Consider the following 20,103-nt stretch of genomic DNA (forward strand, 5'->3'; position numbering starts at 1 on the left):
GATGTGTCCTTGTCAGATTGGGCGGTGACTGTGCAGGCCAGTTGGGCTCACACTGAGATGGACAACAGGGACCCACACAGCCATTCACACAAGCAATCACTGTCCTGACCCCTGCATTACAAACTTGCTGCATCACTGTATGGCTGACAAGACAAGAAATGTCCCTCCAATCTTGATGTGCAGGCAGAAAACGTGTGGAGTAGGGTAAACCCCCTTCACCCTACGAAACAGCATGTTAGTCAGAACATGACACAACCCCACACTCTCAGGCACATACTGCATCAAACCGACTACATATGTGCCCCCCTGCACTCTCACCCCCACTGTTGAAGACTTACCACAACATTTGGGGCACCATATAGCCTTGGGTACTGTGTGAGCACCTCGTCTACCAGGACCTCCAGCTCCTTGCTTGTGAAGGGACTGGCACGGATCTTCTCAGTCCTTGCCATCACTGTGGACATGAAACAGCAGCGGCGGCAGTGGGTGGTGAGGGGTCTCAGGCAGCAGTCCCTGGAGGCAGCAGCAGGTGAGGGGTCTCAGGCAGCAATCCCTGGAGGTAGCAGCAGGTGAGGGGTCTCAGGCAGCAGTCCCTGGAGGCAGTAGTAGGTGAGGGGTCTCAGGCAGCAGTCTCTGGAGGCAGTAGCAGGTGAGGGGTCTCAGGCAGCAGGCTCTGTGAAAAGTGGAAATGTGGGGCTCTCTACCACACATATATAGCCCCCTGGTGTCGTTTCAGTGGTCCCAAGCTGCTGCAATTGGTGTTCCAGGTCAGCCTTTTTCAAATGCATCCAATGACCGGCTCTGCGGTGGCGGAGCACTCCTACCACGATTTTCAAAATTGCGTCATGCGACCGCGATAGCGGATCCCATTGGCTGTAAGGGCATGGTCCATGGTGGTGACACACCGCAGAGGCCAGGTGGTAGCTACCGCGAGTTGGGTGCCATGCAGAGACATGGGTGGCCGGGATTTGGGTGGTGGAGCATGGCAACCACCATTTCACCATGTGCATATGCCTATCACTACCGCGATTGTGTCCCGGGCATTGGTGGTGACACACCGCAGGGGACAGGCGGGTGCTACTGCGGTGGTGCAACTTTCAATTGCATCCAATGACCAGCTCTGCGGTGGCAGGGCATGCCTTCCGCGATTTTTAAAATTGCATCATGCTATCGCGATAGCGGATCCCATTGGCTGTAAGGGCATGGTCCATGGTGGTGACACACCGCAGGGGCCAGGCGGTAGCTACCACGAGTTGGGTGCCACACACAGACATGGGTGATGGGGATTTGGGTGGCAGAGCATGGCAACCACCATTTCACCATGTGCATATGCCTATCACTACCGTGATTGTGTCCCGGGCATTGGTGGTGACACACCGCAGTGGCCAGGCGGTAGCTACACAAGTTGGGTGCCATACAGAGAGATGGGTGACCGGGATTTGTGTGGCAGGTGACTGTGACAGCAGTCACAGCACCAATGGACACATCATGCTGTGTCAATGGCCATCTGGCAATCATCCACAGTGGCCACATGATTGATGGCACGTCATAGGTCCCAAAATGCCATTGTGCCATATACCCCACTGCTAAGTACACATGCCATTTTTGTGTATGTGATATCTTAGATTGGCATGTACTCCCTCACATGTCATTTTTGATATTGATGGGCCTGTACACAGGACAGTGTTGTTATGGACTCCCCAATGTGTACACATGTCAAGGTATAAAAGTTCAGGGAAAATCACTGCGATGGTTTGCACAATGAAGATTGTAAATATGTGCCTGTTCGCTTATGTTTGACCATGCACACACTTGTCATATACGCTCAGCCTGTGGTCATTGTGTTGTTGTGTGCCAGGTTCGACTAATGCCTGAAGGTGTGTCAGGTGCAGCAGCTAGGTGTGAGACAGTGGTGTTGCATTTTTACACTAATGCTGAATGATATACTCCCAGGCATGCCCATGTTGAATGTGGCCAGATCCCTATGTGCATTCTCATATGGCATATGTGATTTGGAGGCACTTGCTGTGTGTCAGTTGACAGGTATACGATCAGTGTAGCTGAAGGAGTCCCTACATGTCTGCTGTTTTGAAACACAATTTTGATGACAATCATTGTTGGCGTTGTGTCCACTAAAACGTGAGATGCTGTGCCCATCTCATGATGTATTGCATTGACATGTGTCCACTTTCATCTCAACTAGGAGGAGACCAAATCTGCATAGACCCTTCACAGTGCTGGCAGACATGGAGAATGAGGAGATCATCCTGAAATTCCGTCTGGATAGAGCAACCCTACAGACCCTTTGTGCTCAGTTGGAGCCCCACCTGCAGCCTCGCCAAACATATCCAACAGCTTTCACCCCCACGTCTAAGGTGATGGCAGCCCTGCATTTTTTCCACTGGATCATTCCAGCACACGGTGTCCAGCGCAGGTGGGATGTCGCAACCGATGTTCAGCATAGTGCTATGGGATGTCCTGTCCACCATGATGATATACAAGGACGCATATATCCATTTCCCCAGGGGGCAGGAATTGGCTGCTGTGAAGGGAGATTGTTATTCCCTTGGACTCATCCCCATGTTTTTTGTGCCACTGATTGCACCCATGTTGTGCTTGTACTACCAAAGGCACGTGAGCACATCTACAGGAATCGGAAACATTTCCACTCCATAAATGTGCAGGTGCTGTGCCAGGCAGATATGGTCATCTCGCACGTGTGTGCCAAATTCCCAGGCTCGGCCCATGACTCCTACATCCTGCAGAACAGCATTGTACCACAGCTGATGGCTAATCTGCTTCCTGAGTGTGCATGGATTGTGGGTGAGTATGCCTAGTCAAATAGCGTGCTGTGTGTGTGACATGCTGTCCTCTGACCCAGCAACATTCCAATGTGTATCTGTGTTTATCACACATAGGTGACTCTGCATATCCCAACCGTCATTGGTTGCTGAGCCCACCGCGGAATCCCAGGACACCAGCTGATGTCCGCTACAATGATGCCCTTGGGAGGACACGTCTTGTGGTGGAGCATACCATTGGTCTGCTGAAGTCACGTTTCCACTGCCTGGACAAGACCGGAGGTGCCCTGATGTACTCGCCCGGGAAGGTGTGTCAGATTGTAGTAGCACCTAGCCATTCGCAAGGAGATCCCCCTGATCCAGGATGATAATGAGCAGCAAAGGCCCCCGCCTCCAAACCAACCTGTGTCCAGTGATGAGGACAGTGGAGAGGAGGAAGGTGTTGACCTGCGTCAACAGCTCATCACCCGCTACTTCACTTGAAGGTGAGTGACAATGTACAACGGATCCATTGTCTGGTGATGTTGCTGTTGTTGTGAAGTTGTATGTGGGCTTTGTGACTGCAGCCGGTTGTTGACTCAGTGGTGGGTGACAATGTTTCTGGAACAGGGCAGTTTTGTACATCGACAGGATGTGTATGTTGGCACTTGCCCATTGTGATGTGTGCGTGTTGGATTATCTTGATGGTAGGTGTTGTGTGATGTCACACCCAGACTAGTGAATGTTGTTCTGTTTTCCTAGGTGCCTTCAACCTCGCCTTACCTACATACATTCCATACTCCTGGTACATTGTAATCATGTTGAAGACTATACATCCTGGAATAAAGATGGAGCAGACACAACAACATGTGTGTAAGGGTTTATTATTTACAATGGTGACATGTGAGGGGGTGAACATTTGCATTGAGGTGATTAGTGTAGCAGTGAGTTGACAGTTGTATTACATGAGATAATCAAGTAGTCACAACATTGATGTGGTGACCCAGTCCAACAGATAGGTGCTATTCACAAGGCAGTGTGTGGAAGGACAGTCCAACAAGTCAATGCAGTGGTGAAGAGGGTTGCCATCATGACTGGCTCCGTGACTGGTGTTTGGCAGGTGCTTTGCCTCCAGTTACTCCCAGGGTTTTCTTCAGACGGCCCCTTCGTCGCTTGGCAGGTGGGGCCCTGCTGTAGGGCCAGTGGGGTCTGAGGACTCACCCCTCTCTGTGACCGCAGGGGAGGAGGATGAACTGTCATCCTGCAGCCCACCAGAGAGGGTGGAGGTGTTGGTTGTGGCACAGGCCTGTCCCTCAGTACCGCCACTTGCTGGCCCAAGAGGTCCACAATTTGTCCCATGCGGGTTCCCACAGAACACTTTTTCCGACTGGCCTGTACGTCCCTGGGCACGTTCATATGCCCCAAGGACTCTGTTAATGTGGTCCAGGGATTGGGTCCCAGCCTTTTGTTGTCTGTGAGTGACCCTGCCCCTCCCACTTTCCCTGCTGCCATGGACCTGTTGCCTCACCTCTGTAGGCACCCGCATCCTCTCCCTTCCCTCCTCAGTCGGTGGGGTGGGGTGGTCATCCTCTGGGACAGGGGGAGTGTTGCAGGCAGCACTGGTGGTGATGATGTTGGTGGTGGTGGTAGAGGACGCACGGGCAGTGACAGCAGGGATCTGCAGAGACGTTGGTATTGCAGCAGATGTGGTGGGGGGCGATGGGGTCCTGGGATCTGTTGCGCCCTGGCACACCAGATGGGCCGGCTTCAAGTTCATCGTCCAGAGAATCCCGGGAGTCAACATCCGAGAGTCCATGTACCGGGGGGGAGACTGGCTCTGCAGGTTGCTGGTGTTGTCCTCTGCAGTGAGTTCTTGGTCACCTGTGGGTCAGATGGGAGATGGTCATTGTAGTGCACCCCAAAAGCTTTGTGTTAGCTGTATATCATTCTCTGTTTGTACACCACACAGTTGACTAATCAAATTTGTTTCTATGTGCACTACTGTGCCCCCTGACATGATGCTGTGGTACATGCATTACTTGTCCATGGTGTGAGTTGTCAATATCGACCATGCGCAACGTGCATAATTTGTGAGTACAGGGACATGTTGCCATCTAGGGACTAGCGCAACTAAAAATCTCGGTGAGGACTATTTTAGGCTTACTCTGCCCTGTCGGACATGACATCTGGACATGAACTGGCCATGGTCAGCTCCTGCATACCTTGGTCTTGTCATGTGCATGTCTGGATTTGTACGACCAATCATGCTTTCTTGTTTCTCATTTGGTCTTTGCTGCTCTGGCCCCATGGCACTTACACATGGAATTCAGTGCTGTGGATGATTGTGCCCAGACATTCTTGTACATGTGCATTGGTGTGTCACCCTTTAGTTGCTGTGACAGTTTCATTTTCTTAGCTGTGTGTACACTGTGAGTGGCAATAGGATCTGTGTGTATGTGTGCGCAATGGGAGGGCTCGTATTGTCTTGTGACACCATACTTTTTGAGGAGAATGGCTGTGTGCACATACTGGCTACTACTTACCTGTTATGGTTTCCCATTTGGCATTGACTTGACACATCTGTGTGTGTGTGTGGTGTAGGCTTGCATCCTGCTCAGGGGTATGACAAGCAGGTATGATATGTCTACCTACCTGTTAGTTTGTTTGCAGTGATACAATGGCTTACACATGCATCTGGGTGGGAGGGGAGGCTCCATTGTGATGGTCTGGGTGGCGAGTCGGCCTGGGGTGAGTTGTTGTTCAGGCATCCCACCCCCAAACAGACCTCCCAGGGAGGATGTCTGCCTACCTGTTAGTTTGTTTTTAGCGAGCCAATGGCATGGAACTGGTTCTGGGTGTGGAGTGCTCCATTCTGCTTGTGTTGGGACAGGGCTGCCTGGTGGGAGTTGTAGTGCAGTCTCCCCCGACCTCACTGTGAGGGTGGCTACCTACCTGTAAGATGACGGTCAACAATGCAATGTGTGCAACATGCTTTTGGGTGGGGGTGGTGCTCCATCATGCTCAGGTGTGGGACAGGGTGCATGGTGGGAGTTGTAGTACAGTCTTCACACCCACAAACACCCCTCACTGTTAAGATGGCTACCTACCTGTTAGTTTGTTTGTACTGGGACAATGGCTTCCAAATGTTTCTGTGTGGGGGGGCAGTGCTCCATCCTGCTCAGGTGTGGGACAGGAGGCATGGTGGGAGTTGTAGTACAGTCTTCACACCCCCAAAGACCCCTCACTGTTAAGATGGCTACCTACCTGTTAGTTTGTTTCTAGTGGGACAATGGCTTCAAAATGCTTCTGGGTGAGGGGCGGTGCTACATCCTGCTCAGGGGTGGGACAAGGGGCATGGTGGGAGTTGTAATACAGGCCTCCCACCCCCACACAGCCCTCTGAGGCAAGATGACTCCCTACCTGTTAGGTGAGTGTGAAGCAGTCAATGGATGGCTAATGCCTCTGGGGGGGGCAGTGCTCCATCCTGCTCAGGTGTGGGACAGGGGGCATGGTAGGAGTTGTGGTGCAGGCCTCCCACCCCACACAGCTTCCATGGCAGGATGGCTACCAAACTGTTAGGTGAGTGTGAAGCATTCAATGGCTGGCTAATGCCTCTGGGGGGCAGTGATCCATCCTGCTTAGGTGTGGGACAGGGGGCATGGTAGGAGTTGGGGTGCAGGCCACCCACACCCACACAGCCTCCATGGCAAGATGGCTACCTACCTGTTAGGTGAGTGTGAAGCATGTAATGGCTGGCAAATGCCTCTGGGTGGGGGGCAGTGGTCCATCCTGCTCAGGTGGGGGGCAGGGGGCATGGTGGGAGTTGTGGTGCAGGCCTCCCACCCCCACACAGCCTTCATGGCAAGATGGCTACCTACCTGTTAGTTTGTTTATAGTGATAGTATGGCTGCCACATGCATCTGGGTGGGAGGGAGTGCTCCATCTTAACAAGCTGGGTGACAAGGGTGTATGGTGGGATTTGTGGTGCAGGCCTCCCACCCCCAAGGAGCCTCCATGGCAGGATGGCTACCTACCTGTTAGTTTGTTTGTAGTGGGACAATGGCTTCCAACTGCTTCTGGGTGGTGAGGAGGGCTACATCCTGCTCAGGGATGGGACAGGGGGCATGGTGGGAGTTCTAGTACAGCCTTCACACCCCCACACAGCCCTCCCAGGCAAGATGGTTACCTACCTGTTAGGGAGTGTGAAGCATTCAATGACTGGCTAATGCCTCGGGGGAGCAGTGCTCTATCCTGCTCAGGTGTGGGACAGGGGGCATGATGGGAGTTGTGGGGCAGGCCTCCCACCCCCACACAGCCTCCATGGCAAGATGGCTACCTACCTGTTAGTTTGTTTGTAGTGATAGCATGGCTGCCACATGCATCTGGGTGGGTGTGGAGTGCTCCATCTTGCTGAGCTGTGGGACAAGAGGACCTGGTGGAAGTTGTTGTGCTGGCTGCCTGTGCACATGCCCCCATGGTGATGTTGCTAGCTACGTTTGGGGTGGATGTAAGTGAGTGAATGTTGGATCTTTGAGACACGTATTGCGGAGTGTGTGGTGCATATGAATATACTTGGGCCTAGGACGTGTAGCTTTGTAGTTGTGCAAGACATTACATAGCAGTGTGGTGGTAGTCATTTGTTTGTACTTACCAGCCTCCACACCCGCGGCTACTCCTGTGAGACTCCCTGGATGCAGTATGGAGAGCACCTTCTTCTCCCACGCAGTGAATGGTTTTGGTGGGATGGGAGGGCCACCGCCAGTCCTCTGAGCCAGCTCACGGATCTTGCTCCTCTTCTGTTTGACAACCCTCTTCAGGTCATGCCATCGCTTCATGATTTCATTTTTTTAGGGCGGGGTGGCCCCTACTGCATTGACCTTATCGACTATCATTGCCCACATTTGTGCTCTTGTGGCTAAAGGTGTCTGTTGGACCAGGCTACCAAGCAGTTGTGGTTCCACTCTGACTATCTCATCTACCATGACTGTCAACTCACTCTCTGTGAATTTGGCCATTTTATGTGTTGCCATGGTGTGTAATGTGCAAAGGGTGCAGGGGTGTGAGTGGGAGGGGGTGATGTGTATGGTGTGTGAGGTGCAGGTGTGGAAGTGATGGTGGTGCTGCGTATGGTGTTAGTAGTGCTGGTGTGTTCCTTTGCCTATTCTTTGTTGTCAGGGTTAGTGGCCTTGAGTCTTGGAATGTTGCAAAGGATTGTGTTCAGGGAAGGGGGGTGGTTTTATACTCAGCTATGCGGGTGTGTCCAAATGGGGTATTGCTGTCAGGTGTGTTGTGTGGGTTGTCCTGGGATTTGTTTTTTTGTATTTGCCATGTGGTTGTGTCATTGGGGTGTGTTCTGTGTTTTTGGGGGCATGGCTAGTTTGCTGTGTGCACTTTGTGGCCTTGTTGTGGGTTTTTTCTTCCGTCTTCCATATTTGTCACGGAGCGTCCGCTGCGGTGGCTGTCCTGCAGCTCTTCCGCCAACTCTCCCATTCATCACTGTTTACGACCGTGGAGGCCGGAAACTGCGGAATGTACCGCGTGGGCATCGGGGGTTATCCTAATTTGACGTGCAGTGTCTCCGCTGTTCTGGCGGCGGTTTGATTGTTTACGGCCACGAATGCGACTGCCGCGGACGGATTTTGGCCATCTCTGCCCGCTACGGGCTGAATTTCTTGACTTAGTTCCGCCGCGGTCGCTGTTTTTTGGCAGTTGTTCCTAATTTCGACATGATTGATTTCCGGATCCATGGCGGTCGGGGTGGTTTTCTGCCCGCCATCCTAATAGGCCTCTTAGTATGCACCTCATCCTGGGATCATTATATTTACCACGTGTGGTAAATAATTCACCATATTTAATCAACTTGTACCTGTATCCATCAGAAATGTGATTACAAAATGCAAGCAACTTTTTTTTTTTTGCGGTCATATAGCCAGTGAATGAGACATTGAGACTGCAAAAGACATTTTTACAGTGTGCAAAAACCATTTTTATGCACGAACCCCGCATTTATAAGTCTGAAAAATAATTTTAGACCTATAAAAGGGCTTTTGTGACCCTTTCCAAATCACAAATCGATGGGGGTGTGTGACTCTTGGTGAACCACAAAGGAATGTATCAGTGGTTTGTGATCTCCGTTATGATTGAAACCATTAAAAAGTTACCACCTCTCAAGTTTGGGTGGTCCCCTTGAGGCCAGTTGGAGAATATATGTCAGTTGGGCTCAGTGGAGCACTGCATGCTCCTCGCTCCCCCCTAATATGTTCCAAGATTTCCCAAAGTATTTTTTAAATCATCACCTGTCTCTTCAATGGTCTTGAGGTAAAAATGTTTCCAATTTGGAATGCAAATGCAGGGATAGCGCTGTCTACTATCATTTGCAGACCACCTTCCGTGCGTTTATAGCCATTTACAGAAGGAGTCCCAAAATATATCCTGCCTATTTTATACTCAGTAGGGAGTTCATTTATTAATCGCCAAACACCTGGGCATTTACACCTTGACCTAGTAGTATATATAGGTCACAACGCATATTACGTCCCCATTCGCAAACCAGTTGGCGTCCCTGGTCTGCAAACGGGAGGTCACGTGAGAACCGTGAACCTTCAACTCTACAGCTAATTCAAATTCAAATAAGATTAGTGGAGTTGATGTTCGCCAAACTTCAAGACTCGAGTGATACAGATCTATCTGATCTAACTAAAATAATCTAAATTAATTTTAATTTAGGTTTTCATAGTTATTTTGCTGATTTACCGATTTGCACTGGATATCTGTATTTTGCCACAAAATATGCATATTTTCTTGTAGTAGGAGACTATAAAAAGGATACATACAAAGTATTCCGAATTACACATGCATTGGGTGTCAACTAGTTTGAACAACTGCCTTCAACATTTGCACGATAAGTAACAGTTTGACTTCGTAAAGTTGAGAACTTGAGATATATAACCTGCATCATTTAGATTTGTGTATTGCTGGTTCCTGGATACAAAATAAGCTTCTGCTATTCATTTCTCATCAGGTCAAAGAACGTTTAGCTGTGCTGCAAAGGCAATCAAGGACGGCAGAGGGGCAAGCTCGCTCCCAGGCTCAAATACGGTGCGTATTGAACTATTCCTTACTCGATCATGTTCTGACCATTCATAGATTAAACGAATACGTTCGTTTTCTCTTTTGCAATTGATTTTACACCATAATGCCCCACCAGGGATCGAAATCTGTATACAAACTGTTTAATGAGTGCGTGTGTGAGAGTGGTTATTTGCATGGCTAAAACACCAACATATCCCGCGCCATATATTGAAGAGGTGCACTGGCTTATACCAGAGCCGAGCACGTGTTTTTTGCGTTTGACGCAAACAAAATGCACCCATATAACTCTGAATTTCCCCAATTTTACACCAGCTTTTGTGGGGCCGATATTGAAAATATTTGTTGGGGCCCCTGCAGCCATTTCTGTGCAGGATACAGAGCTAGATGTTTGAAATACTCTATTTTCCCTTCAGTTTTTTCCTATCCAAGCCATACTCGACAGACATTCCCTTTTCTTCTTTTGGTCACCTGCATCTCTCCCTGGCACAGCTGTCTCTTTCCTGCACATCTTATTCCAAATACTCTGCCTCTGGTCCTCTTTTTCACTTCCGTTGGCCTCTACTACTGCCCTTTTCCATTGCCACTTTTATCTATCTCCTCGCTCTCAATTGCAGCCATGGCCATCTCCCACCCTGCAGATCCCTGACACCAAGATGACCCTCCCGAGCCATGTGCACCAGCTCAGCATGGCGGCAGCCTAGAGTGACCTGTATGCATCAATGGTTACTGGCTCTCTCTGCTTCGGTGGCTGAGAGCTCACAAAGTCATTGCACCCCACTCACAAGTTGTATCGCTATTGCTCTACGAGGACTAGGACCCAAACACTACTGTATTTTTGCAGCTCAGTTCTAACCTACATCATTCTTGGACATTATCTTTCTGTGCTTTCAATTGAAAATGCAACAAATTCTAACCTGGCGTATTCCAGCTATTTTCACACTGGGGCCCATACAAGTCCATCCACCACAAAACATATTTACAGCATCCTCTGTCATCCCCGTATTGGCACCTGCCAACAGCTCTGCCAGGGGAGCAAGCTCCATCAATGTAGCCCACTTGTAATGCCACACTAGAGTTCCAGACACAGCTCTATCAATTTCACCTCAGCCCTGGCATGAAGTATCACACACCACACCATTCATGAATCCCTGCATGCTGTCCCACTGCAGTACAATCCAGAACTGACTTTCAGTATTTATTACACAGGAATGTATGTAACAAAGTTTCTGTAGCAAGGCAGTTGATATTTTAAAAACGGAACGGCTGTGTCATTCATAACCTGTGCAATTTCGCAGGATGCTGTCTGCAGGGAAGACCCCGCCCCAATCTGCTTCAGCGGGCCCTGCAAAACATCCATTTCTAATGACTGAAACTGTCTGTTTCTGACTTGTGCTGAAGTTCATACATTTACTAGAAAAATGCTGATTTTTATCAATGAACCTTATGATACTTTTAAATGCAAAAAGCAGGTGTTGGGCTGCGCACTAAGTCCGCGCATCTCCTCATGATATTATTAATTAATTATTTTGTTTTGGCCTTTCATCTACTGCTACCAGTGCAAAAAAAAAAATGTTGTTCCAACCACACACTTTATTGCTAGTTGAACTTGTTTTCATAATATGTGTGAAGTATATATTGAGGGTATTTCATCACATGCACAAAGCATGAGGAGATTGACATTTTTAATAACTGTTTACAAAATGTTGGAAAACATCAGTGCTTTGCTTGGGTTAGCTAGCTTATTGGGATTTCGGATAAACATATGCAGTGAGCACTCGAGTCCGGTGACCTTTCCATTTCTTAATTTTTTTTTTCTCCAGCTTGGACACCTAGTAAGTGTATACCCCACTTAGAGGGGCAACAGCGCACTTTGTTTAGTATAGCAAAAAATATTAGCTAACACAAGCCAAGAAATAACAGCCTATAGTTGTGTTTCGAAAGCAAAATGGTGGACCATAACAACATGTGCAGGCTGAAATGGGGACGATGTTGAGGATAAGATACAAGGACAATTAATGTACATAGACGGCGTAATCAATCAATCAGGCGTTTGTTAAGCGTGACTACTCACCCGTAAGGGTCTCAAGGCACTGGGGGTGGGGGGGTGCAGGTTCTATTCCGTCATGGAGGGGTTCTGTCAAAGAGCCAGGTTTTGAGGTTTCTTACAAAGATGACAAGCGATATTGTCTGTCTGAGGTGGAGCTGAAGGGCGTTCCAAGCTCTGGCCGTGAGGAAGAAGGAGCGGCCTCCCGATCTGGTCTTTCTGGTGTGGGGGACCACGGAGTAGGATTGCTGGGCTGATCAAAGAGTCCCCTTTGGTACGTGGAATTTGAGTCGGCTGTTCAGGTATGGTGGTCCGGTGTGGTGGAGGGCCTTGTGTGCGTGGGTGAGCATCTTGAAGGTGATGCTAGCCATGACGGGGGGCCAGTGGAGTGTGCGCAGGTGCAGGGAGATGTGGCAGTGTCTTGGCAGGTTGAGGAACAGTCTTGCGGTGGCGTTCTGGATGTTCTGTAGCTTGCGGGTGAGGTTTTTGTTTATTCCCGCGTAGAGTGCGTTGCCATAGTTGAGTCTGCTGGTGACCAGGGCGTGCGTGAAGGTCTCTCTGTGTTCGAGGGGGATCCATTTGAAGGTCTTACGTAGGAGGCGGAGGGTGTGGAAGCAGGAGGATAAGACGGAGTTGATCTGGCGGTCTATTTTGAGCTCGGAGTCCAGGATGATTCCCAGGTTGCATGTGTGGTCCGTGGGGATGGGCAGGTTTCCGAGGGCGGGGGGCCACCACGTGTCGTTCCAGGTGTCGGGGTTTGGGCCCATGATGAGTACTTCTGTTTTGTTGGTGTTTAGTTGTAGGCAGCTGTTTTTCATCCACTGGTGATGGCTTCCATGCCTTCTCGAAAGTTGTGCCTGGCGGTGTTGGGTTCGTTGGATAGGGAGAGGATGAGTTGGGTTTTGTCTGCGTATGAGACAATGTTTAGTCCATAGGTTTTGACGATGGGGGCGTGCGGAGCCATGCAGACGTTGAAAAGCGTCAGGCTGAGGAAGGAACCTTGGGGGACTCCGCAGGTGGTAGGTGTAGGGTCCAAGAGGAAAGGTGGGAGTCTGACCCACTACGTTCTGCCGGAGAGGAAGGAGCGGATCCAGTCGAGGGCCTTGTCCCCAATTCCTGCGTCGTGGAGTCTGCATATTAGGGTGCAATGAGAGACTCTGTTGAATGCCACTGAGAGGTCGAGGAGGATGAGGGCTACTGTTTCTCCTTTGTCCAGTAGGGTGTGAATGTCGTCTGTTGCGGCGAGGAGGGCGGTTTCCGTACTGTGTTTTTTTTCTGAAGCCGGATTGGGAGGAGTCGAGGATGTTGTGCTCTTCGATGAATGTGGCTAGTTAGCTGTTGATGGCTTTCTTGATGACTTTCGCTGGGAGCGGGAGCAGGGATATGTGTCTGTAGTTTTTGAGGTCGTGGGGTCCGTTAAGGGTTTCTTCAGGAGGGGGTTGATCTCGGCGTGTTTCCAGTCGTCAGGGAATGAGGCGGTCGCCAGGGAGCAGTTGATGGTGTGGCGGAGCATGGGTGCGATGGTGTCGGTGGCTCTGTTGAAGATGTGGTGGGGGCAAGGGTCTGTGGGGGCCCCAGAATGTATTGACTACAGAGATCACAAGGGATAACTATTTTTGCATATACAAATTTACACCCCTACTAATAAAAAACTTGTGGATTATTAGGTGGGAACAGCAAAAAGAAGTGTACAGAGATGTTTTTCTATATTTTACTTTTCGTACCATCAAGAAGAGAGCTGGGCATAGTAGAGGAGGTGCACTAAGAAGAGGAGTGCTTATTTGAAGGTTATGAAGCAGGGCACTATCCTTGGATGCGGAGAGACATTTCAGAGGGAGAGGGTACAAGAAGAGAAGGCTTGCCCTTCTGATTTAACGTTCAGGATTTTCAAGAATTGCTTAGTTTGTCAGGTGGTGTATAATCACAAACATGAAGAACAGTTTTCAGTTAATTAAGCTATGAGGTGCAGAAAGGGAAAAATAAGAAAGGTAAGGGTAATGAAAGGTTTCCTCGTCAAAAATGCAGCAGTGCTGCTGCACTGAAGCAGACTCGAGAAGGAGGAGAGCGGTTTTGTGGCGGTCAGTCAGAGAAGTGTAAAGTGCATCAAAATGGAAGAGGGCAAGGGCTGATATAGCTGCATATAAAGGTGGCATTGAGAATGATAGCTTTTATCTTTCAAGAGATGACTTGTTTTGTATTTGGAGAAAACAAGGGGAACGAAGCCCCATAGCTGCACTGAAGTTAGGCCAGAGTCAGTATATATGCTGATGCAGTTTGCACCGTTAATTGGGATGTATTCAGGTTTTTTAAAATATTTAATTTGAGGTAAACAGTGGAAAATCATGACTGAATAATTTGAAAATAGGTTTTTAGATTGGAATCCCCGCTACAAACTTTCAACAACTTATTAGTGATGGAGTTTTCAGGTCAGGCTAGAAGTGTGCCAAAAGGCTCCATGTATAGTTAGATTATCATTGGTGGAATATTAGACCCCAGTGGGGCACCAGAGGTGACTGAATTAAAGACAGTTTGCAGCATGATAATTGAAAATATTGCTGATACTTCAAAACGGAGTTGGTGACCCGGTTGAGGACTATGTCAGAGATGACCATGCAAGATGAGAGAGTGTTTTGCAGAATGTTATGATCAATATGTTTTACTGCCCCTGCGAGGTATAGTAGTACAAGCCATCAAAGTTAATCCTTTTTTGTGACTTTGAATAAGTCATCCAGGACTTGGAATGTAGGCGTTTCAGTGTAGCGATTGTGGTGGATGTTTATAGGACACTATATTGAGATAAACAATATGGAGATACACAAATATCGAAAACGCATGTATCATGACTCTATACTTAAACAGTAAACACCCAAATATTGATTACAAAAATATCACCCCAAAAAATCTAAAATCCAAAACTGTTGTAAACAAAAATAAAGAATTTATAAATGTACCATCCACATTAAAACTAAGAAAACATAAAAAGTAATGAAAACAAAAATATGGGAAATTTGAAATCGACATATTTGTTTATTAAACAAATTATATATATATATATATATATATATATATATATATATATATATATATATATATATATATATATATATATACCAAGAGAAATACGTGTCCTTCCGGGATCAGTCCCTTCGCCAGGTGATGCGTCGACCGGCAGAAACCCAAGCCGGTAAATAAGTACAAAAAGTTTCTTCAAATGACGATGCACACTCAGGAGTCCATTGCATCCACAGGTGTTTATTTCAAACAATCGCTACGCGTTTCGACACACAGAGTGTCTTGATCACACGATCTCATAAGAAGTTCATGACGTGTATATATTAGCAAGCAACATAGAAAAGGCAATTCCTGTCAAGTTTGCATTTTCGCCACATTGATTGGCATCCATCTTGTACTAGTTTACATATAACGAAATACATTCCTGTTTTTTAGGTATGCAAGTCTATAAAAAGTTGGTTCGATTGCACAGTAAGCAAATATATGTGTTGCACTTGCGAACTGCAAGTGCAGAAAATTGCAAAGTAACACATCAGCCAGAAGCGTCTAAAACCAATATTGACAGCTGTATGAACTCGTGTCGTCATTGCCAAGTGTCAATAAAGTTTTCAACCAAGAATAATGCGACAAGTGTCCAAAATAATGTAAAACTTAGTTTGTTTCTTGGTAAGTTACTAACAGTGTTGTGCTTACAGGCTGTTGTGGCAGAACAGATGCAAAGCATCTCATGATCAAGGAGCTTATTTAGCCATACTGAAAACTGCGCGATCTAGTGTCCAAATTACTAAACGTTAGTAAAGTATAAACACGGCTTGAAAAGGCAAGTGCCCAAAAAAAAAAAAAACTGACTTGTTATTCAGGAAAGGAAAGTGAGATGGACCGTATGAAAATTAAACGCCACAGTGGCTATGATCCAGGCCTTTAGACGTGGTTCAAGTTAATAAATTCCAGGTACGTACATATAATCATACATAATTGCATCCGAAAGTGCTGTACATAATCTAATGTGTTTTTACTTCTCTTGATGGTGAGTGCCCAGATGATTCTGATGAAGAAAAGGGTAGGGTGCCCGTGAAGTTATGCCTGCAAGTGCCAGTGAAGTGTCCCTTCCTTTCCTCCTAAAATTCAACAAGACAAAAAACTCAGTTAAAAACACATTATTTACAATATAACTATGAAGTAATCAATAAAATTATCACAAAATTTCTGTACATACAACTTCACATTAAACACAGGTTATAACCAAAGGAGGGGGGTATTTAATCCTCATGTAGATGACTTGCTAGTTCTTCATCGAGATTATGCCCCCCCGGGAATCTGGTTTCTAATTCTATAATCCATCTGGATTCCTTCTTTCTAAGGGCTGCCTCTCTGTTTCCACCCCTCTTACTTGTGTTGACCTGTTCAATGGCAAAAAATCTCAGAAGGGAGTTGTTTGATTGATGTTTTGCTTCGAAATGACGAGCTACGGGGTAATGCTGATCTTTATTAGTAATGGCCCGTAGATGTTCTTGCACTCGTTTTTTAACCATGCAGGTTGTGCTGCCCACATATCTTGATTTGCAAGGGCATTCCAGAACATATATTATGAAGTTAGTGCTGCATGTTAGGAATTGCTCTATCTTTCTGTTGTGTTTTGTCCCTGGGACTTCAAACTCCTTCACCATGTGGCTAGATTTACACGCCCTGCAGTGCCCGCATGGGTAGAAGCCTTTGAGGTTATGGTTCTTTTTAGGAATTTCAGTAATGTCTCCTTTAACCAAAATATCCTTTAGGCTTCTGCCTCTCCGATACGTGATCAGGGGTCTGTCTCCTATATTGGGGCCTATCACGCTGTCAGTTTTTAAGATTTTCCAGTTGTCAACTAATATTTTCTTAATCTTTTCAGAATCATGATTGAATGTAGTGATTACTCTGGTTTCAACTTCTTCACTCACTATTGGTTGTTTGGTTTCCAGGGTACTTGATCTCGTGGTATCCTTGATTTTATTGATTGCTCTGCTAAGAGCCCATTCTGGGTAGCCACGTTCCCTGAACCTAGCAAGCATTTTCTCCTGTTCATGTAAATACAAGTCTTCAGTACTACAGTTCCTCCTTGCCCTCAGTAATTCCCCAAAAGGGATGCTCCATTTGAGAGCTTCTGGGTGAGCACTGAGGGCATGAAGGAGACTGTTCCCAGCTGTTTCTTTTCTGTGGAGACTGCTGACCAACTTGCCTTCTTTCACTACAATAAGAGTATCAAGAAAATCCAACTTTTCTTTGCTGATGTTGGAAGTCAGTGAAATGTTGTATGGTTTAGAATTAAGTTTCTCAATGAAGATATGTGCTTCTAGTTCCGTACCCTTCCAGATGACAAACAGGTCATCAATGTACCTGATCCACATCACCACTAAGTTAAATTCAGATTTGAGATTATCGTCCTTGCGGATTTCTTCCTCCCATTTGCCTAAAAATAAATTTGCAAAACTCGGTGAAAAACATGAACCCATAGTGGTACCGCGCACTTGTTTGTAGAGGTCACCATCAAACATAAAAATATTGTTAGTAAGGCACATTCTCAACATTTCAATAATCATGTTTGTATGTTCCAAATAGCATATATCCCGTTGTTGTAAGAAATGAAAACAAGCCTCTATACCTTGGTCATGATTTATAATTGTATAGAGTGAACTTACATCCATTGTGATCAAAAGATACTCCTTGGCCCATTTTACATTTTCGATTTTGTTAAGAAAATCTTTCGTGTCTTTAGTGTAAGAAGGGAGAAGTGTGACATATTCTCTCAGAAAAAAATCAATATACTTGGATATATTTTCATTCACACTCCCTATCGAAGAAACAATGGGTCTGCCTGGTGGTTTGTTTGCATCTTTATGGACTTTAGGTAGCAGATATATTATGGGTAGTTTAGGATAGTCCTTTTTGAGAAAACAATACTCTGGCCAAGTCAGTAGACCAGTTTCTTGCCATAGAGCCAGTTTTTCCCATGTGTTAGTAATAGTATGGTTGTATTCTGTAGTGTTGCTAACAACATAAAAGTTGCTATCACTGAGTTGTTTGCAAGTCTCTTCAATGTACATCTGCCTACCCCAAAGCACGATGTTGCCACCTTTATCTGATGGTCTAATGATCACATTAGTGTCTTTTGCCAATGTGGTAATGAAATCTCTTTGTTGTCTAGTTAAGTTAAACTTAACGTTCTTATATTTAACTGTTCTGTACTTCTGTTTGTTCAGTTCTCTATTTACAACTTCATGAAAAGTATCTAATGAGTCGTGGGGTAGACCTGGGCAAAATACAGATTTTGGTTTGAACGGGGTACATGCTGCTCTATTTGTGTTGGTGTATTGTGAATATACCCCATCTTCATTATTTGTTTCTATGTCACCCAAATTGTACACAGTTTGTAACACATTTGCATCACCTACAGTCAACATGGGAAGATTACTAGCTTCATTACATATGTCCGTCATGGTTTTAGTTCGCTCGTTGTTAAATATAGAGTGCCATTTTTTTAATTTTAATTTACGAATAAATTTAAAAATGTCTACTCTAGTGTTAGTGTAATTGAACAGTTCAGTGGGACAGAACGTCAGTCCTAAGCATAGTGTGGTTTTCTCACTTTGAGTCAGTGTTCTCGATGATAAATTAATGATAGTACGATTTACCACACAGAGTTATGTGTATTTTACCAAAGATTATACACGTCACGATTTGCAAGCAGTACCTCTGATGTGGAAATTACCTCCAAACCAGCGACTTTTTTAGACGAGTTTCGGGTGTTGAGAACACGTCGACAAAATGAACAGTCACAATCAACACCCCAGTCATACCAAACAGAGAGAGGACGAAGTCGGGGGAGAGGAAGAACAAGAGGCAGGGGCGCTCAAAGAAGAAACGCCTCAAACAACAACAGAGGAAACGGAAGGAGAGAGCCAGTGGGAACCAGACGTGGAGGCTACAGAGGAGCGAAGTGAACATGGATATGTCAATGGTAAATCGTACTATCATTAATTTATCATCGAGAACACTAACTCAAAGTGAGAAAACCACACTATGCTTAGGACTGACGTTCTGTCCCACTGAACTGTTCAATTACACTAACACTAGAGTAGACATTTTTAAATTTATTCGTAAATTAAAATTAAAAAAATGGCACTCTATATTTAACAACGAGCGAACTAAAACCATGACGGACATATGTAATGAAGCTAGTAATCTTCCCATGTTGACTGTAGGTGATGCAAATGTGTTACAAACTGTGTACAATTTGGGTGACATAGAAACAAATAATGAAGATGGGGTATATTCACAATACACCAACACAAATAGAGCAGCATGTACCCCGTTCAAACCAAAATCTGTATTTTGCCCAGGTCTACCCCACGACTCATTAGATACTTTTCATGAAGTTGTAAATAGAGAACTGAACAAACAGAAGTACAGAACAGTTAAATATAAGAACGTTAAGTTTAACTTAACTAGACAACAAAGAGATTTCATTACCACATTGGCAAAAGACACTAATGTGATCATTAGACCATCAGATAAAGGTGGCAACATCGTGCTTTGGGGTAGGCAGATGTACATTGAAGAGACTTACAAACAACTCAGTGATAGCAACTTTTATGTTGTTAGCAACACTACAGAATACAACCATACTATTACTAACACATGGGAAAAACTGGCTCTATGGCAAGAAACTGGTCTACTGACTTGGCCAGAGTATTGTTTTCTCAAAAAGGACTATCCTAAACTACCCATAATATATCTGCTACCTAAAGTCCATAAAGATGCAAACAAACCACCAGGCAGACCCATTGTTTCTTCGATAGGGAGTGTGAATGAAAATATATCCAAGTATATTGATTTTTTTCTGAGAGAATATGTCACACTTCTCCCTTCTTACACTAAAGACACGAAAGATTTTCTTAACAAAATTGAAAATGTAAAATGGGCCAAGGAGTATCTTTTGATCACAATGGATGTAAGTTCACTCTATACAATTATAAATCATGACCAAGGTATAGAGGCTTGTTTTCATTTCTTACAACAACGGGATATATGCTATTTGGAACATACAAACATGATTATTGAAATGTTGAGAATGTGCCTTACTAACAATATTTTTATGTTTGATGGTGACCTCTACAAACAAGTGCGCGGTACCACTAT

The 20,103-nt window shown here is 45.9% G+C and overlaps 1 protein-coding gene across 1 annotated transcript in view; it reads left to right on the forward strand.

Moving 5' to 3' along the window:
- LOC146861795 (uncharacterized) overlaps positions 1–20,103 on the forward strand; it is a 1,106,394-nt gene that overhangs the window by 936,240 nt on the left and 150,051 nt on the right. Inside the window, exon 9 of the mRNA XM_085643037.1 lies at positions 9,802–9,878. Within this exon, the coding sequence (XP_085499163.1) occupies positions 9,802–9,878 (77 nt within the window). The remainder of the gene's footprint in view (positions 1–9,801; positions 9,879–20,103) is intronic.

Source organism: Triturus cristatus, chromosome 2_2 (assembly GCF_964204655.1).
Source record: "Triturus cristatus chromosome 2_2, aTriCri1.1, whole genome shotgun sequence".
Lineage (NCBI taxonomy): Eukaryota > Metazoa > Chordata > Amphibia > Caudata > Salamandridae > Triturus > Triturus cristatus.